The following is a 22,233-nucleotide window of genomic DNA, read 5'->3' on the forward strand; positions in this document are numbered from 1 at the left end:
AGACATTGCAGGCTAGTACAATGAGAAACCCCCAAAGAAGTTCAAAACACTATTAGAACTAGTAGGGAGGTAATAAACAAAATAGAAATGTGCATTTTGATTTGCTAGATAACCAATCAGTATATAGAAGGGGGCAAAGAAATCAGTTCAGTCAGCCAGTGTTGGGGCACCAGGACTGGTTTTCATTCCTGCTCTGTGCCACTCTTCGTCACGTGGACTCAGTGGTAGCGCTTCAGGTGAGAGAGACTTAACATCTCTTTATGAAAATCTCACACCATAGGAACTCACACTCAACATAAAAGAAGTGAGGCAGAGGCACAAACTATTATGTGTAAAATAAATAAGCTACAAGGACATATTGTACGGTACAGGGAATATAGCCAATATTTTATAACTTTAAATGGAGTATAATCTATAAAAATATTGAATCACTACGTTGTACACCTGAAACTAATATAATATTGTAAATCAACTATACTTCAATAAAAAAAAAAATTTAAACAGAACTGAAGCAAGAAGGCCAGGGAGCGAACTTTATTTTTCCTCCTAAATTCTGTCATCCTAACTTGCGTTCTTTTCCCCAAAGCCTCGAGGGTAGCAACTCAGCCTCCAAATTAGAAACCTTCATTGCATTTCACCTTCAACATAAGTTATAGCACCTAGGAAATGGTGAAGCTAAATATTACCATTTAAATACAGGGTCTCTGCTTTATGTTCCAGTAACTAAAAGGTCTATTTCAGGTATTTACCCATTCACAGCCACTTTCAGGCTAAAGGTAGTATTAAAGATCTCAACTTCCTGTCAGATAGAAACTGCTTAAGACTTCAATGGCAGACCTTTGTTTTTCTTTTTATTTTGTTTGATGTTGCAGTATCAATTTTCAAACATTTCAAAAAACACAAAACAAACTCTGAGAAAAGCTTCAGCTTGTACACCTGGACATAGCAGCAGGTGGCCCTTCACAACCCATTGGCCTCAAGAGGCCTACAAGCTGGAACTGAGATTGGTTTATGTAATTGCTCAAGGTTGTTTCAAGACCACATACAAATCCATAGTGAAAGTGCGAACCAAATGTAGCTGCCCTGACTAGCAAGCCTATAAACCTCAACCAACCAACCCATCTATAATGTTTGCAAATGTTTATGAGGTAGGATTTTAAGTTACAAAGAAATAAGTGACTAATAACCAATTATCATCTCCATAGGAGAACACAGTTACTGGTCCCTAGAAGATATTTTTATCATACTTCAAGATTTAGGAAACAGCCCATTCAATCTCACACCATGCAATTTTCAGCATTAAAAAACAGGTGGGCTATACATATACGAAAGGGTTTTGAGAGCCCAAACACATGTTACATCTGTATTCATACTACTACCCTTCTTTCTAAACTACAACCATTCTTTCTAAAATGTTAAAGTGAATATTACAATCAGTCAGCACCCCCCCTATTTCCCATCTGTCCTTGAGTCCACCTACTAGTCTCAACATAAATAGTCATAAAACCAGAAGGCTTAATTCTTACAAACACCCACAGTTCAGTACCAAAATAACACTGCCTCCTACATTTCACAGTGCTACAAAATGCTCATTTACTGCTGTTTCCAAGGATCACTCACAAGAGCCTGCTGGGGCTAAAGAAATAATAAATTAAGGAAAGCAGAGTACTTTAATTTATAACTCTTCATGCTCACACAATATAAAACAGTACATTAAAAATATTTATTCAGGAAAAGGTATTTCTAAATTGTATTATTTTGTCTGAATAGTGGAGAAATGTCACCTGAAGAGACATGGAGGAAAAGAAACACTCAGTATTTATAAATATGGGAAATAACTAAAATAATTGAAGAAAATCAACTGAATTGAAAAGATCATACTCATTAAATTTTTAACCACAATAAATTAATAGTTTAATAGTATTTTAATTAGTAGTACCATTCATGAATGACCATATGTGTTTTTATTCCTCCTTTTTGGTACTTAGACCAATATTTCCAAGTTACTTATAAAAAAAGCTCCTTGGGATTAAAGAGAAGCTGCACTTATTAGGGGTACCCAAGTAATAATATTTAAATGAGGTTTCTTATTCATTTTGTACTTAATGCTACAATTATTTTCATAAAACGTATTCTATCACGACAGAAGGATATTCTGCCTAGATTCTATATTTGAGCCTATTGAGTGGGGCCTTCGTCAAATGTAGAGGATATAAATTATAGTGATTGCTGGACTCAGTGGCCACGCACCCCTAGTTATACCTTAAAGCACAGTAGAGGCATCTAGTATAAGCTGAACCAATTAATTTCTCTCTCCTGGGAATTTAAAACTAGAAGAGAGAAATGCAGCGGACTCTAAGTTTTGGAGTAGAATGACATTTATGTCAGTGTTCTAGGGCTAAGTTTTCATCAGCCTCAAACAAAAAAATTAGCATCATTTCTACAATATAGATTCACCACGGGGGATATGACTCTCTCAAAGTCTGATGTAAAATATTTAAAAGAATACAAAATGGGAAAAACACACTAAAAAATTAAATAGTAAAGCTTTAAACACTGTTTTATCTAAAACATAATTATATTGGTATGAATCAAAATTATGTAATTTTAAATAGAATGAAACTTATACATTATAGACAGTATTTTTTGATACTGTTAAGATTTTCTTATACTTACTAAGGACCTATAATGCTAACGCTATTTTGAAACTTACTTAAAAAATGTTAGAATATCTTAAATTCTCCATGATCTCTCTGCTGATACTGATTAAAAGGTTATTCAACATATAGACCATATCAGTATGTCACAAGGAAATCAGGTCCCTGTACAATACACTGTTACTTCATATATTAGAGAAATAGCACATAATAGTTTATTTACAATTGTTTCTTTAAAAATAATTTTATCAATAAAGGTTATGTTTTCGGTCATGTATATATATTTTTTAACATCTTTATTGGAATATAATTGCTTTACAATGGTGTTAGTTTCTGCTTTATGGTCATGTATATTTTCAAGTCAGGGTTTTTCCTAGATTCATGTAGGATATTTTTATCATTTGGGCGTGTTGTATCCTCTACAATGAGGCTTATTATGCAACAAGAGGAATTATATTCATCTACCTGTAAAATGCTCGATCCAATACTGTTCCTCTATACCTTCCACCATTCCAGTGTATAGATGATATATGATAACTTGCCACTTAAGGGCAAAATTCATGTTTTACTTATTTTAGTGGCCCCAATGACCAGCATAATTCCTGGCACGTAGCAATATTTCACTAATATTCACAGAATTGAACTGAAATTGTGACTTGGAAACCTTTTAAATATAAAATATGCTTAGATATTTATATAATAAGAACATTTACTTAGTGACGCCTGTTATCTTTAATGACTATTAATTCCCAAAACTGAGGATATGAAGTATCACAAAAGATATCACGGCAATTACCCAGAAGCTGGTTGGTCACTGCTTACTTTTTTTTTTTTTTTTTTTATGGTTTTGGGAGATGGAAATAGATGGCACAATGGTATTGACCATCCACCCAGTCTGACTCTAGCCATCATCCCACTTCTACTGCCATGACCATAAAAAGTGGTATTCTCCAGATGGCTTAAAATCATAGAAATAATTGCTGATTATGTACCAACTCTGTATGTCTTACCAACATACAAACATATTTATAAAATATGTATCCAGAGACATATATGATTGGAAGATAAAAGAAATCAAATTTTAATCAGGACAAGCTGTCTTTCAAGTAGCTCTGTTCAACACAGAATAGACTCCTCGAAAATCAATGAGCTACAGTAACTGCAAACCACCTAATGCAGTGTCTATCACAAAGTAGATGGTCAGCAAATATTTACTGAATGAAAGACTGAATAAATATATAATTTAATGATCAGAAAGTAGAATAAAATAGCTCCATGTTATAGAAATAACTTTTCTCTTTATGGGGTTTTGCTAAAAAAAAAAAAAAAAATGCTAGTGAACAGCAATGTGCAATAACTAAAAGGACTTAATTCAAGAATTTGGTCATTTTCACAGAGGTGCTTGATTTATTTGCAATAAATTTTGTTTTTATTTTAAAATTATAATATTACAGGGAATTCCCTGGCTGTCCAGTGGTTAGGACTCCATACTTTCACTGCCGAGGGAGTGAGTTCAATCCCTGGTCCGGGAACTAAGATCCCACAAGCTGCACAGTACAGCCAAAAAAAAAAAAAAAAAAAAAAAAATATTGTAAAAAGTAGTAATATTAGTGAAACCTAGCATCTCTAAAATATAATATCAAGTATGCAAGTTATGCTGAATTCTAAAATGTTCAAACACTAAAATTTGCTGATCGTGTTCAGACACATATCTGTAGCTTTGAATGTCAAAGTTCCAAATCCTGACACTGTTATAGATACCACATAATGAATACAGTTTATAGTGTACATGATTATCTTTATGTTTTTCCTAAAGTTGCTGGACTTTAAACTAGCATAAAGAGATACAGGTAGTAATCATATAATGTACAACTGTAAATTTTGCTTATGCTTAGTGAGAATTTACAATAATGGCTTTATCATTAGCAGATTAAGTGAAAACAAGTTATTTCTTTAAGAAATCTAATAGCACACAGTTTAACATATGTGTTAAATTTGAGGAATATAACATTGAAAAAAAGTAATGTGTTTTGGAAAGGTGCTACATTGTTGCAATGTATTTCTCCCAAAAAGAAGCAATTCAATGGAAGGTGCTTGTGAACATAGAGTGGCACAAGGTTTTTGATAGAAATTATCTTTACTGAAAATTGGACAGGGAGAAATATCTATTTATGCTTGGTAAGTTGTGCTGGTTACTTTCTGCTTATCATTCCAGATCCATTATCTTCCCTGCTCTTTGCCCTGGGAGACTAAACTACCTAGGATTCCTTGATCTATGGTTTCCATTTGGGCTCAGCCCCTAGGATTCCTTGACCTATGGTTTCCATTTGGGCTCAGCCCATGGAAGTCATTGATAAGAGATCAAAAGGTAAGAGGAAAAAGAAGTCAATTTACATATTTCCACATATCCTTCTTCCTAACCAGTCTCGGCTTCTAACCAGAAGTCTTCTTCCAAAACTTAGCTTTAGTTCCCTCTGTCACCCTTTCAGAGGCAAGGATGGTTTCCCACTGCTGCTAGCTCCTGGGTGCTGCATCATCTTGACATGCTTCTTTAATTATGCCTGTACACCTGTAAATAGTGTGTTCATACTTCATTAACTCGAGTGTATTATTTATTTCCTAATGGGAACCTGATTCCTACTTATTTAATATGGATGCATTTGCTAGCAAATCTGTTATTACAATAAAAATGAAATTATTAAAATATGAGATGCGTTCAGGAGATCTATCACTGAGATGGCAACTTTGGAGTAAAGACAGAAAAAAAGTGATACTTTCCACAAGAAATGTAAAAAACAACAAAAATACAAAAAGCAATAAAATGAAGTCCTTATCAGAATGATATAGCGTGAAGTGAATTAGGCTTGTCTTAAGAAAACTCGGGTCTCATCATCATTTTGTCACTTACTACTCAAGTCATTCAAACCTGCCAACCTTGGTTTCTTCATATACAAAATGGGAATACCGACCATACAGGGTTGTTGCGAATCACAATGGAAAAGGTAACCATGTTGAAGTTATTTAAAAATTATAGAGTACTGAGTAAGTTCTCATCACTTATTTCACGTCTTTAGTGTAACTTATACATGATTTATTTATTTATTTTAAGAAAGCAAAAAGAAGGGTGATATTGACCACTTTAACATCTGCTTTACTGAGTTAATCTTTAGTATTTTAAAGACTGTCACATTGATTGAAACTAGTTGTGGAGAAAGAAACTGTCAGGTGGCACCGGCTGGCATGGAGCCAAGAAAACTTGTACCTCCATTACAGGTTCATCTCATTTTTCTTCTCTTTATCACTGCTTGTCCTAGGACACGTTATTCATGTTCCTCCTCCCATCATCCCCAATATTAATGTAAAATTATCAGCAGAATGATTGGATAATTAACACCAGCGGGGTTTTTTTTTTTTTTTTTGTCTATGCCCTTAATAAAATTTTATTTTCATTCCTTCAGGAATAAAATTTCCTTCAATAAATTCTTGAGAATCATTGAAGCATAATGCAAAAAAGCAAAACTACTATAAAGTAGTAGTATCACAAAACGTTATGTATTTTACATTTTTATACAAAAACACATATAAGCACAAGGAGATACGTCTGGTAAATGCATATACTATGCACTCCTGGAGATGTTTGTACAAAGTATTTTCTGTCAATAATAGGAAGGAATTGAAGTGTTCTTTCCTGAGCAGTAAGTGATCAGATTGTACTACTTCAATTGTTTTTTTCCCACACCAGCAGAGAAACAAACACAATGACCTAATTGATTTTTTAAAAATTTCTATTGCCAAATACCACACAGCATTCATGTGGTATTTCAGTGAACTCGACTCCCTATTCTCCCTGTCTCCCTATACCCACTCTATCCCAAGTGCTTACCTACTATTTATAACAGATACGGTAAAATTTGTGTAAAAAGAAAGAGAAGAGGGCCATAACAAGTGGCTACATTTGCTCTAGGTCCCTCTGACCCATAAGAACCTGTAAATTTTCCTCTTGATTTTTATTTTCTATTTAGATTTGCAGTTTCTTAAGTGTTATAGAAAATGTCTTCATACAAAAACTATGCAGAAATAAAATGGAGTTGTAATTGAATATCTGCTTCATAGGTTAATGATTTCTGGTTTTCAGGTGCAAACAACAAAGTAGAGAGAGAAATTGTTAAAAATGCAATTCTGATCCAAAGACTAGAACATCTGATTTGGTGGGATATTGATGAGCCCCTTTTATTTCTCTGCCAGTTGGTGTCAGAAGCAGAATTAGAAGTCAGATCTGACTCCCTGTCTCCTAGGCTACAATGTTGCCATTAAATCTGTGAAATTTAAACAGTAAAATTTCATTTATTGAATATTTGATACATTTTAATGATGACTTGGGGTTTTCTCCGTTGGAAAATGCATATTCTACAGCCAAGGCTGGAATTGGACAAGGTCTATTTTGGCATCTAAAGAGTGAGTCATCATCTAGAACTGTGTTTTCCAAAACAGTAACCACACATGGCTTTTGAGTACTTGAAATATGGCTAGTGTGACTAAACCACCAAATTTTTAATTATTTCAAAATTAACTTAAGTATCCACACATGACTGCTGGCTACAGAACTGTTTTGCAGATATAGAACACTGCCATCATCACAAAAAGTTCTATTGGGCAGTGCTGACTATAATGTATCCCTCTGTCTTACTGTATATACACCTTCAACAGTTTGAAAATAAATGCTGCTCTTTAACTAAAAGGCAGCTGCCAAGATCAAAGGCAGAGGCCACTTGGGTTATATTTAAAGTGACCTGGTGCCCCGACACCTTTGTTCTCAGGAGCATTCTAGTTAAAACTAACATAGGCCAACCTGGATTCCAATCCCTTTGTTACCAGTCATTTGCTGAACATCTGTGGACAAATTTTCCTTGAGTACTGGACTCGCAATTTCTCCAGTTATAAATGGGGAAAGCTACTGATCACATTAGATGTGCTCAAGGTAGCAAAAGCCTGAATTCACTGCCCTCCTCTTTATTTCACCTGAATAAAAAGTATTACAATATTAGCTTCATTTTAGCCAATTACCCCCAGACACCTATCTCCCTTGAGAAGAAATTCCTGAATATTCACATTTAACCTCCTTGAGAGAAACTCCTAAGAAAAGGGGTTCCGCTTAAGTCTCCTTTAGCTGATCATCAACTGCCCACTCACAGCATGCTTTTCTTTCGTTACTAATTCCAAGTAAACAACAAAGGCTTTTCCAGTTCTAGTTGAACCAATGGGCCACCATCCTGAGACTTGTTCAGCCCTTAATCAGAACCCTCAGAGACCTGGGTCTCCAGAGAGCATGAAAGGCTACTCAGAATGCCTTTTGGGACTCCTAGTGGTAGCAGTAATATCAATGAGAAGCACTTGTTTTGTTGTTCTGGCCAGCTCCTTCCCTCCCTCCCTCCTTCCTTCCTTCTCATTACTCTATGTCGGTACAAAAATTAAAGCTCAGGGATACAGAACTCTGGTGAGAACTGACTTGCTAAACCCAAAGCTTCTCAACCTCAGCTGTATTTTACAATCATCTGAGATGCAATTAAAACGCTGTGATACTGCATATGCCTGAAAGATTCTGTTTGGAAAGCTCCTAAGAACAACTGGAAACGTAATGTGAGATAGAAATAAGAACAGAGCTGTGGATAAAGCTGTTAACAGTAGCCGCCACCTGTAGAAGCTGGTGCAATCAGTGACACAGACAACCCTTTCGTTTTCTCTATTGTTCTCCTGAGCAGTTGTCAACGTGCACAACACGTATGGGTTACTCTAGTCATGCTAACTCACGCTAAGCTTCTGCACTTAGGCTCTGGCACAATTTAGCACATTTGTTTGCTCGAGATCAACTTTAGGATTGAGGAGGGTAAGGCAGGTAAATGCAGACAAAAAGACAGTATGGGGAAAATTGTGATATGAAATCTTTAAAATAAAATGCTTTTATTTTCAAATTAAATACTAGATTTGCAAAGAATTTGTTTCCAGATAGCCCCTCTTTTCTGAAGGATAATCACGGTGAGAAAAACCCATCATGTTATATCTGGGATATTTAGCAATATCCCTGTATCTTTACACTGCTACAAAATACTAGATACATCTGATCATATGAATTGTTGAAGCATGCATTTGCTTTATTTCATTTTTTCCTTCCTTATTGCCTTAACAGGTTAGAGTTATGATGTAAAAAGCTAGTGTGTGTGTGTGTGTGTGTGTGTGTGTGTGTGTGTGTGTGCGCGTGCGTATAGTATAACAGGTTTCTATTTTCGATATTAGACTCTTCCTAATTCTATTGTGGTTCTAATCATCAGTTGCAACAGAATAACAAAAAGTATTGAATAAAGAAACCTTTCATAAATGGCAAACTAACATGTATGTTCCTTCACAAGTCCCTGGTTTGGTTCCTTGTGATATAGTGGAAGGGATCCTTGACAGTGATGTCCCTCAAATGCATTTTCAAACCCTCAAAAAGGGTTTGAAAATAAAAGCATTTTTTTTTAAAGAGTTCATATCACGATTTTCCCATACTGTCTTTTTGTCTGCATTTACCTGCCTAGCCTTCCTCAATCCTAAGGCTTATCTCCAGCAAACAAATGTGCTAAATTGTGCCAGAGCCTAAGTGCAGAAGCTTAGCGTGAGTTAGCATGACTAGAGTAACCCATACGTGTTGTGCACGTTGACAACTGCTCAGGAGAACAATAGAGAAAACGAAAGGGTTGTCTGTGTCACTGATTGCACCAGCTTCTACAGGTGGCGGCTACTGTTAACAGCTTTATCCACAGCTCTGTTCTTATTTCTATCTCACATTATGTTGCCAGTTGTTCTTAGGAGCTTTCCAAACAGAATCTTTCAGGCATATGCAGTATCACAGCGTTTTAATTGCATCTCAGATGATTGTAAAATACAGCTGAGGTTGAGAAGCTTTGGGTTTAGCAAGTCAGTTCTCACCAGAGTTCTGTATCCCTGAGCTTTAATTTTTGTACTGACATAGAGTAATGAGAAGGAAGGAAGGAAGCGAAGGAGGGAGGGAGGGAGGGAGCTGGCCAGAACAACAAATGCTAGCATTCCTAACCTTCTGTCATAGTTAAGTTTATGTGTCAACTAATTAGGCCACAGAATTAAGACCATGCTGAATAGCTATTATACAGATTATTTATATCCTATTTAATTTAAACTTATCTAAAGCAACAGCTCCATATTTTCACTACAGTTTATGAACTAATTTTCTCCCAATGTTTATAAAAATGGATGACGGCTTAGAAATTCAGTATACATCTTTAGTTGTTTGCTTGAATTATATAACATAAATTGCCTTAGTTCTCGAAAAATGTTTAATCAAAATCTATCATCCAATTAGAAAGCCCAGTTAATCACTGAAGTCCAACTCAACTTGTATAGCTTCTTACTTAATTTCAGTTTATTTTGGAAACATGTAGTAACTTAAACTTATTATTGGAATCATTTCTATAATTCTTACCTTCAAACTAAATTCATGAGAAAGCGCAGAACTTTCCAAAATCATAAAGTGTCTTCTAAATATTTTAACTAAGATTAATAAAAATAACATATTCTATTGCCAGGAGTGAGGGAAAAAATAATCTATACGAAAGGCATCTACAAGAAAACAAAATCATGTGGTATCTTGAGAGAAGATAATTGTTAAGAGAAGGCATAAAACTATTTTTGAAACAGAATTAGAACTGTTTATTTTATTAAAAAGTTGACATAGGTTATCTTTAGTGTTTATGACTTGCAAACTAAAGTATTTAATATTTAACATGTTTAAATACAAGCAGCAGCAGTTTGGTAATCAAAAGGAATAATTTGAATCATCTCAGAAAAATAAATTCATTATAATTAGGATATTTTAGAATATGATTAAAACATTTAAAAGAAAATGTATTCACCTTTCTTGTCATCAAAGTACAGAGTCTGTTGAGCTGGATTTGACCACTGGAGGGAGGTGTTATCATTTTGATCAACCCTGCAGGTCAAAATTGCAGTTCCGCCTTCAACAACTGTTACGTTCTGTGTGAGTGGAAACTGTCCTTGGCTGCCTAAAAGGGGATTAAAGAAAAGGTTGATTAAAAGAAAGTTCTAAAATGATTAACTTCCCAAGAGCTATATGGACTTAACTCCTCATTCCAAGTAAAATTTAAAACAACCAAACAACAGCAAAACTATATATTACAAAAAGGCAAAAAATAATTGAAAACCCTTAATCAGAAGACAACAATTTGACATACCATTAGGATTCCTTTATATTCCCTCACATGCTCCAGGAAAACTTCTTCTCCTAGGCACACATGAAGATTTATTTTTAAATAGTAACATGATTATCATTAATTTCCCTTGGCCTTGCATTAATTATATGGTGCTAGACCTGGTTATCTTTGAAGATAATAATTTTGGATGAACTGAACTCTTTAAAAGCAGCAGAAGAAACAGGTAAAATAGTTTCCTTGTAGCTTTTATAATCCTGAATAAAGCCTATAAAATATGGATACTAGAACTTTAGATTCAATTTCTGATAGAAGAAATAAAAAAAGAATCCTATTTCACCAGGTTTTCTTGTAGACGTAGCTGTTTTTAGAAATACAAAATGTGCTGGAGAAAACAATGTAAGTATTCTTCAAAAAGTGTTCACCTTATAGAATATCCATCAAAATCTTAAAGTGATTACTCTAGTCCAGGAGGTAGAGGTAATATTCTTTTTTGTTCCTTTCTGTAGTTTCGTGATATTTTTCCAAAGAATATATATTTCTTTTATAATCAAGGAAAAACGTATCTATAAATGACCACTGTCAATTTGGATATCATTAGAATGTAATCAATTCTATTTTCCTAAGTGTTATACTAATTTATTAAAGTAATTCATGTAATAACATAACTTAGTAAAAGCACTTCTAACAGTTAAAACAAAATTCTTGCACACAGAAACATAATATGTAAATTTCACTGCAGCAAGATGATCTGGAGATGAACTCTGCCAAGTCTGGTAACAATTATCAACATGGGTAAAAAAATGACTTTCTAAAGCCAGGTTAAAATACTATTATGGGAGCAAGGCAGTTTATTAAGTCCAGGATAATTTACATATGCAAGAACATTATGATAACTTAATCACACCCATGAAATATATTTTCCTTTTCTTCTTTAGTTTTGTAATGATTCTGTCATGACTACAAGCACCACCTGAGGTTATGCTGAGCTATTGGCATAAGGAATCTTATTACCAAGAAGCCCCTTGATTGGCACCATAAGAGACAGAAGAGCCTGAAGGGGAAAATTTCTTTCCAGACCTAAATGACATAAGCACAGAGGTTCATGACCACGTTATATAATTAAGCCTATCAAATATAAAAATCTGCTATCAGTAGCTTTGTCTCCTCAGTGCCAACCTCTTAGAGTCACTATGGCAACTCCCCAGGATATCTCCCTGTAATCTTTAGGGTGGAGTTTTTAAATTGAGGTTAGGCAATGTCTGGAATAAACTCTTTGATAGTTGACTTGAAAGTCAATGGGAGCCAGAATGGGATGTGTTTTGCCTTCGGCTCAGAGGTGACCTCTAGCAAGAAAACATGGAGAACTATCAATCTTGTGAAGTGAGGTGAGGTGAAAAACCACATCAGAGAAAACATGAGCTAAAAGAGAAAGAAGGAGTAATTACCAAAGATATCAGATTAGCAGCTCATAAATATGAAGCTCAGAATGTTTTTAAGATACTTTGCTTAGGTGCCCAGTCACTGACATAATGCATAAACTGAGCAATCTAGGGGAGGAGGGGATCCTTTAAGTAATAAAAAGCATATAACTGCTAATACACATAGTTCATCTCAGATGAAAATTTGACTATCAACTGGTACATAAATAATACTGTCTGCTTCTTTAAAGTGGAAAAAGAGCAGTGATGCTTGTGACAATTTCATCCACTACATTTGCAAAATAATTTTCAAAACATCCCCATAAGAAAATATTATCCTTCTCATTTCACAGATGGGTAAACTGACACTGGGTGGTTAAGTGATTTTTCCATGGTGAAACAGAGTCAATGAACCAGTTGGAGTTTGTTCTGAAATTTCAACATTTTATTCCTATTTTTCCACAAAGGCTGCTAGGTCATATCACTATTTATTTAAATGTGAATTAGACAACAATGAAAGGAAAAAAAAAACGAGTACTCTTTTAAAAATGAAACTTTGAATTCATACCTAGCTGAACTATGTCCTTATAAATTTCAATTATAACTTTAAAATCAAATAAGGGAAGATATCAATGTTAACTGCCCTTAAATATCTTATCCTATTTAGAACTAACATTTGATAATTATTTCTGTCTTTCCTTATTGGCCTATAGAAGAAACTAATATTTGTTATGGTGTTCTACATTCCAGGGACTCTACAGATACTAGCACACCTAGATTTTGTCCTTCCAGGTAGGTGATTAGCACAGCTTCCCTCTATCTTCTCCCCACAAGGATTCTGACTTCAGTTCCCTGGGACCTTGCAACCTAAAATCCCTGCAGTCAAATAATTTAGTTTTTCCCAATAAAGAGCAAACTCATATGGAGAATTTACTAATCCTGAATACACTTAGGTTATGTGGTTTCCAAAATCACTTCAAAAGCCAGTGTTGAAGGCAGTCAAACTTCTTCTCAAAGCTTTGAACTGCCTTTTACTCCTGGTTTTAACCTGGAGACAGAATCAAGTTAGCTTCTACTTTTCTCTTTTAACTCCTCCTGGCTCAAAGTTGACAGGCTGTCATTTAATTCAATCTCAGAGAGTCTTTCTAAAGACATTACTAATTTATCCAATTAGAAAAATTAGTATGTTACAAAGTTAAGGATTCATCCTCAATGTATTCATCAAAAAAGTATTTTGGGGGCCCTACTACATGCCTTGCCTTGTATGAATCAACATGTGAAATATGCACAGAGAAAGAGAAACTTGATAAGGAGTTTCTGCAAAATAATCAGAAACTAGGATAGAGTATGATGGCAAGGGAGAAGGCAGTCTAGGTGTGGTATAGTACTCATCTTGTTTACCATCAATAAGAATTTCTAAAATTCATTGATCATATCATTGAGGCTTATTTTATTTTTGGGGGGGTTCTTAGTCATATTTTTTTAAAAATTATTTTTAGTTTTTTAACATCTTTATTGGAGTATAATTGCTTTACAATGGTGTGTTGGTTTCTGCTTTATAACAAGTGAATCAGCTGTACATAAACATATATCCCCATATCTCCTCCCTCTTGTGTCTCCCTCCCACCCTCCTTATCCCACCCCACTAGGTGGTCACAAAGCACTGAGCTGATCTCCCTCTGCTATGTGGCTGCCTCCCACTAGCTATCTATTTTACATTTGGTAGTGTATATATGTCCATGCCACTCTTTCACTTCTTCCCAGCTTAAACTTCCTCCTCCCCGTGTCCTCAAGTCCATTCTCTATGTTTGTGTCTTTATACCTGTCCTGCCTCTAGGTTTTTCAGAACCATTTTTTATTTTTTTAGATTCCATATATATGTGTTAGCATACTGTATTTGTTTTTCTCTTTCTGACTTACTTCACTCTGTATGACAGATTCTAGGTCCATCCACCTCACTCCAAATAACTCAATTTCTTTTCTTTTTATGGCTGAGTAATATTTCATTGTATATATGTGCAACATCTTCTTTATCCATTCATCTGTTGATGGACACTTAGGTTGCTTCCATGTCCTGGCTATTGTAGATAGTACTGCAATGAACATTGTGGTACATGACTCTTTTTGAATTATGGTTTTCTCTGGGTTTATGCCCAGTAGAGTGATTGCTGGATCATATGGCAATTCTATTTTTAGTTTTTTAAGGAACCTCCATACTGTTATCCATAGTGGCTGTATCAATTTACATTCCCACCAACAGTGCAAGAGGGTTCCCTTTTCTCCGCACCCTCTCCAGCATTTACTGTTTGTAGATTTTTTGATGATGGCCATTCTGACTGGTGTGAGGTGATACCTCATTGTAGTTCTGATTTGCATTTCTCTAATGATTAATGATGTTGAGCATTCTTTCATGTGTTTGTTGGCAATCTGTATATCTTCTTTGGAGAAATATCTATTTAGGTCTTCTGCTCATTTTTGGATTGGGTTGTTTTTTTGATATTGAGCTGCATGAGCTGCTTGTAAATTGTGGAGATTAATCCTTTGTCAGTTGCTTCATTTGCAAATATTTTCTCCCATTCTAAGGGTTGTCTTTTCATCTTATTTATAGTTTCCTTTGCTGTGAAAAAGCTTTTAAGTTTCATTAGGTCCCATTTGTTTATTTTTGTTTTTATTTCCACTTTTCTAGGGGGTGGGTCAAAAAGGATCTTGCTGTGATTTACGTCACAGAGTGTTCTTCCTATGTTTTCCTCTAAGAGTTTGATAGTTTCTGGCCTTACATTTAGGTCTTTAATCCATTTTGAGTTTATGGTCTTAGGTAGTGTTCTAATTTCATTCTTTTACATGCAGCTGTCCAGTTTTCCCAGCACCACTTATTGAAGAGGCTGTCTTTTCTCCATTGTATATTCTTGCCTCCTTTATCAAAAATAAGGTGACCATATGTGCGTGGGTTTATCTATGGGCTTTCTATCCTGTCCCATTGATCTATATTTCTGTTTTTGTGCCAGTACCATACTGTCTTGATTACTGTAGCTTTGTAGTATACTCTGAAGTCTGGAAGCCTGATTCCTCCAGCTCCGTTTTTCGTTCTCAAGATTGCTTTGGCTATTCGGGGTCTTTTGTGTTTCCATACAAATTGTGAAATTTTTTGTTCTAGTTCTGTGAAAAATGCCAGTGGTAGCTTGATAGGGACTGCATTGAATCTGTAGGTTGCTTTGGGTAGTATAGTCATTTTCACAATGTTGATTCTTCCAATCCAAGAACAGGGTATACTTCTCCATCTGTTTGTATCATCTTTAGTTTCTTTCATCAGTGTCTTATAGTTTTCTGCATACAGGTCTTTGTCCCCTTAGGTAGGTTTATTCCTAGGTATTTTATTCTTTTTGTTGCAATTTTAAAAAGATCCTTCCTCTGGCTAAGCTCACCACCATACCAGGTTTCAGAGGAGTCATTTGTTTTCAAACAAGTTTATGATGAGACTTAAAGGAAACACAACTTCCAATTTAGAATTGTAGAAGCTGGCTCTTTTTCCAGGCAACCTATGGCCATCATTTTCCTTCTCCTTTCCTTGTATTTATTTATTTATTTATTTATATTTTTTGCATCCCTTACTTGTTTCTAAGCTAATTAAGGGTCAGGTAATTAGGGCATCTTACTTACCTTAGAATCAGCTACATAGCTTAACATTCTTACTGTGATTAGAGCACTAGGCACTCCATGTACAAAATGAAAGCATCCCTTGGAGCAACTGCCGGCATTTGTAGGGGAATTTGTGACAATAGAATGATTAAAGTAACTCAAGTCTGCTGCATTTGTTCATGGTCAAAACGGAGGAGCAGGAGAGACTAATTCCTCAATGAGAAAAAAAATATGGAAAAATTAAATAATAAAAGCCTTATCAGTATCATGTCTCAAAACATTTTTTGTAAAGTTCTGCTTAAAAATCTTAAGGGTTGTACATAAGATATAACAGATGGTGATCTAGAACAGACATATTGAATACCATTGTCAGCTCCCAAAATGGGACACAAAAAGACAGACTGTGATAACTTTATGCTCCACAAGGGGGAAGAAACCATGGAAAACACTAACTTTTTTGAATATTAAGTATAATAATATATACTATATACCAAATAGAATATAATACCAAAGCCCTCTTAGGTAGATAGACCTCTGAGATGGAAAATATTTTATCTTCCATTCCTGGTCCAATTTCCCTTGCATCAACATTCAATTTAATAGTGCCCTTCTGTGTTATCTCCTCCCTCAACCATCACTAAGCCAGCAGTAAATATATGAAAAATACAGCAAAACTTCACTGAGTATTCACAATATGCTAGGCACTATTGGAAGTGCATTTCCATTATCAATGATTTAATCTTCATGCCAACCTTGTCATCATCTCAATCTTGAAGGCAGGGAACTGATGCAAAGAAATATTCAACAATGTGCCCAGAGTCACATGGCTAGAAAGTGTGGCAGCCAGGTATTCAACTTTTGCCCTCAGTCTTCAAACCTCACATGTGTAACCTTAGAGTCACTTTGAAAATAAAGTGAGCTTAATTCTGACTCAGTGGCTGTTATAAAAGAAACATGTAGTTTGGAGTCAAACATTTCTAAGATGCATTTAGACCATTTACATCTATTTTTAAATAAGCAAAGGAATATTTGAAATTCAAGTAAAAGCAGTGATATGCTAGAGCCAACTGACACTAGCTCAACTGGTGAGAGAGTCAACTGACTGCAGGTCTTCTCCCTTTATGCTCAGTGATGACATACTTGGTAGCTTGAAACTGACCACACTCGGAGAATTTTCACCATGGTAATTGGCTTACAACGCAAGTCAGTGTTTTCCTACAGAGCCAGTGGTTAAACGTTTACAGAACACCACTGAAAAAGCCACTCTCAATGCTTTTTGAGGGGGCTGTTACATATATTTTTAGCATAAAGTTGTTTTGTTGTTGTTGTTGTTATTGTTTTTTTCTGAAAAAGCAATAAACCCTTTCCAATGCAGTATACTTCTGATTTTGAAGTTCTTTTTCTTCATATTGTGAGTCTCTTCTTTATTTTTTTTCCCTTTTTCCTCATATCACTTTCCAACAGTCTTTTTCCCCTCCCCCCCACCATTCTCCCAATAAAATGAGCTCCCTTTTTCTCTGCTCCTGGACAGTAATCTTGAACTGCTAAGTTAAAAAAAAAAATTAATTTTTATTTTATATTGGAGTATAGCTGAGTTACAATGTTGTGTTAATTTCAGATGTACAGCGAAGTGATTTAGTTATACATATACATACATCTATTCTTTTTCAGATTATTTTCCCATATAGATTATTACAGAGAACTGAGTAGAGTTCCCTGAGCTATGTAGTAAGTCTCTGTTGATTATCTATTTTATATATAGTAGTGTGTATATGTTAATCCCAACCTCCTAATTTATCCCTCCCCCCATTGAACTGCTAGTTTTTCTTAGGCTGCTGAATTTACTCCTTTCTAACTAGCATCATTGGTTGAAAACCATTTAGGTCACTTTCAGTAATTATATGTAAATAATTTGTTAATTTACTGCTGTGAAAGACACTTTAATGAAGATTGGTCAATATTTTGAAAAGATAGCTCTCCTGACCCTGTCTTTAAATAGTTGCCATTATTTCTTCAATGTTTCCACCTGTCATACACTTAGGAAAAGATTAGTTCAAACTTTGCTTTGTCTAGATTAGCAATTACCAAGTTCAAAATCAAGTGAAGTGAAACTTGACTCCTGTTGACCTCAGTTAGTTAAGAGTTATCTTTCCCTCACACGTTTCTTGCATGCCTTCCTGTCTGACCACCAAGAACCTAGCACACTATCACACAGAACACAAAGAGACAAATTCTAAGATTATGACCACCTCAACCTTGGTGGCAGGCCGTGATGTGCCGTTAGCATAGAGAAGCAATAAGCATAACAGTGAAGAGAGATATTTGAAGCCAGCAGTATTGTTGAAAGAGAGCAGACAGGTGAAGATGCATGCTTCAACACTGATCCCAAAGCATGGCTCTGCTGCTCTAAATGGTTTTATTCAAGGCTTGCTATCTCCTGAATGGATGGTGAGTGAAAGCAATGGCTTTCTCCATCACTTTTCCTGTGCTAAAGATTAAATGTGGGCCACAACAGTGGATCAGTGCACACTGTGCATGAGTGCTTACTTACTAAGAGAAATAATCACCTGAGATATATCTAGACAGACAGGCAGAGGTTGAGGCTCTGCACATCTGAGAGGGAGTTAACAGTTAGTGATTTTTCAGGGTAAATGATCAAATTTTGTGGGTTATTTGACAGGAACTGAGGACCTCATTATTTTTCCTTCCTGAAAATGAGCAAAACTTTCTCAAAGGAAGAACCAGATTTAAAAACAATGAATGGAAACAAGTAAGAACAAGATATGAAGAAAATTTAAGATGCAGTTTTTCAATAAAAAGGTGTAAACTCCTCATGACAAAAAATGCCACATATTTTGAGCCTTCCTTTTGGAATATATTGATACATAGCAAAAACTGTCAACTCAGCCTACAAAATTGTTTAATTCAACACAGGTATTGGCATCTGCATCAAATGGCATGCATAATGTTTTGCTTTGTGTGAAATATTTTTGTGTTTGCTCAAGAACCCTATTTTAAATGTAAAATACTGTTCTCATGTTAAGGTTCCCTTATTTTGGTTATAAAAAACCCAAATGCCAGATAGATTAGTAGACACAAAATAGGTTAAAGGTTCTTAAATATAAACCTCAACAAGAAATGACAGAAATAGGTAACTCATTTTTAAATGAAATACAAAGATAGTCTACTATTATTTAGGGTCTTCCCTTCTACTATTCTCAGCTTTGTGCTTCTCTCTCTCTCTCTCTCTCTCTCTCTCTCTCTCTCTCTCACACACACATCTGTTCTATCATCTGGTTCGGGGCATTTACAGAAAGAACCTGCATTTTAGAAAGTTCAAGATCATTCTTGTTGCTTAAAGTCTAAAAATATATCTAAATGCTCACACAGCATGCTATTACTTCCACTAAATTACTGAAGGCATTCTAAACAAATAACCTTCTAATGTGAAAGTTGTGGCTCAGTAGTTGTATGGACTGAAACACACATTGCATACTAAAGCCTATTGGTTTGAAAAGCACAAATGTCAACAATGGAGGCTTATAATTCTCAAGAGAACTACGATGAATGCTCTATCATGTGAGAAGGGAAATTAGAGGAAAAATTAAGACTGATAACTAAGTGCAAAATATTTCCACTTTTGGAATGCCCCTCTGTTCTTTCAAACACTTAAAATTCTTCAGTCACTTTTTCCTTTTAGTCCAACTTTTAGGTTTTTCTGAAAAACTTTAAGTATTCTGTTTTCCTAGGTTACCACATACAATTTATTTTTCTTTGATTCTACTCCATCCTCTCAGATTCAGCTCGCCTTATAGAGTATAACACCTGCTATCCACCTTCTGTGCCACCCCTCTGCCCAGCCACTATAGAACATGGCCATCAGTCTGGTACTGCTTGCCAGTTTCCATAGAGACAGGAAGTACTTTGGAGACCTGTGTTCCATTGTAATTGCCAGACCAATGCAGGGAAGAAACAAAGCTGGCGGGCTGTGGGTCTTGCAAGGCCAGGAAAGGTTGGAAGGGCTTTTTCAGCCTGATACCGAAGGGTAACAATGCCAAATTGGAAGCTTCGGCAGTTACAATCCTGTAGACTAGATCCTGTGTTCACTATGGCCATTGTGAGTGACCCATTCTGCTCCCAACTCCTGGAGCAGAAACTCTTGGGTACCCAAAGGCTAGTCCTAGTCCTTTGTTGGCTTCGGTCCATGACAAAAGGCTCTTTCAGATTTACAGTGGCTCCTACAGCTCCTGAGCAAAGAATCATAATTCTCCTGTAGAAATTTCACCTCTCTTTCTCTTTTCCAGAATATGATAACATTTTCCTGGGCACACATAGCAGACTAGGGAATTTATGAGATAACCACTGGATTATTCCCAATTGACCTACACAGTAACTGTAAGTAGGTGATCCAGTTAACTACATAATATTATATCAAAACTAGTCACCATTTGCTGTGTCTATGATAGTATTTATAATTAGAGTTATTTCTTGATTATCAGGATCAGGGCTGGCCCTACAGAAATGTGCAATACAGGTGAAATGTAACATTTCATATGTGCCTTCCTTTGCATTTCAAAAATGTTTTTGTGTGATTTATACCTCAGCCTTTTGTATTATAAATATTCCCAGCATATTCTTTCTACATAAAGTAGGTTTCTCCAATTTCTTCCATTAATTTTATATTGCTAAGCCATATCACAAAATGTGTTTTCTCTACACTACAAAATTCTAAGCTACAGAGAATATTTATAAAATCCTGGGAAACATTGTTTTATGGCTGCTTTATGTTCTTTCTTAGTGGCTATATTGCTTTATCATGTTTTAAAACATTATCTGATTAAGAAAACATTCCCAACATTTTTTAACCTGTATCTGTACAAATTCAGTTCTTTATATTCTTAGCTTGTTTTTCTGCTTATTACCTTGCCAAAATGCATAATAAACAAAAGTTGTTTACATACCATGGACCTAGTGAACTAGATTAAATATAAACCTATCTAGCTTTATGGCCAAAATAGATTATTTTTAAAAATTAAAATATATTTTGTTTTCCTTAATTTATCTATATTAATTCATTCCCTAACATGTTTTTTTCTCAAAAATTAAAACAATAATTTCTTGAATGAGCACATACAATTTTTCAAGGAAAAAGTGAACTCAATGAATTGTTCATGTTTATATTCACAAGGATTCTTTTCGTCCTATACAAATAAGATCTTCAAGTTTGTGATGTGAAAGAATAAAAAGCAAAGGAAATAATTTTTAAATGAAAAGGAAACTCTATGTCTTGCAAGGCAATAAAAACGAATAATAGTGTTTTAAAATTATTTCTATAACGTCGAAACAGGCTTACATGGTAATTATGATGTGTGCAGTAAGTCATTTTATTTTTCCAGAATACTGTTTTCCGGGTGAATGAGCAAGACCTAGAACCGACTAGCTTTACTTGCTAACTGATAAACATTTGAGAGGCAGCCTTCCAGAGAAAAGAAATTTATGACCACAATCACAGTCTGGTTCACAGTGAAGCTCAATCACGTAACTAAATTCTAAATTGAGATGTCAACACGGAGGAAATATTCTGGAAAGAAACACACAGATGGCAGGACTCTTCTGAAGACAGGGTGAGGAATATAGTGCTGAGCATACAATAATCAATCTTCTGGAGACAAAAAAAAAAAAAAAATGGACTGAGTGGGACATAACTGTTTAAAATTGAAATCCCTGGGAAAAATTTCAGTCTGATACTAAAAAGGGGGAAATCAATGCATATATTCTTGTTTTATTCAGTAGGTCTTATAAGGTTGATATATTTTAAAAAGCAAAAATATTGAATTATAGTACATCTTAAAATATTTTATAATCTCAAGGAAAATTAAAATTCTTAGTAACATTTCTAGGAACAAGTTAAATGGAATAAAAAGTTAGAAAATAAAGTATCATTAAATCTTAATTTCAAATATACAACTGTTTCAAATATACAAATATAACTAGCAAAATAAGGTAAAGATAGTGAGAAAAGTTATAACGAGAAAATATTAAGACTTCAATCTGGTTTTCATGCTAGTTTTCCTTAATTCAAATGAAAAAAAAGTTATACCAACTCTTAATTGTTGCTTAATATATTGTTGCTAGTTAATGATTTGACTTATATGCAGTAGATATATTTTGGTAACATCTTTCTTTTGGATTGTAACACATCTATGCATACAATGCATGCATAAAATTATACTGACCACTTCAAGTTGCCTATATATTAATATTCTTTTCATGTATTATTCT

The 22,233-nt window shown here is 34.9% G+C and overlaps 1 protein-coding gene across 2 annotated transcripts in view; it reads right to left on the reverse strand.

The window, feature by feature from the left end:
* Positions 1-22,233, reverse strand: part of CADM2 (cell adhesion molecule 2) — a 1,088,281-nt gene that overhangs the window by 255,230 nt on the left and 810,818 nt on the right. For both annotated transcript variants that reach the window (XM_067034883.1, XM_059063961.2), the window contains exon 3: positions 10,580-10,729. In XM_067034883.1, the coding sequence (XP_066890984.1) occupies positions 10,580-10,729 (150 nt within the window). The remainder of the gene's footprint in view (positions 1-10,579; positions 10,730-22,233) is intronic.

Source organism: Kogia breviceps, chromosome 5 (genome assembly GCF_026419965.1).
Source record: "Kogia breviceps isolate mKogBre1 chromosome 5, mKogBre1 haplotype 1, whole genome shotgun sequence".
NCBI lineage: Eukaryota > Metazoa > Chordata > Mammalia > Artiodactyla > Physeteridae > Kogia > Kogia breviceps.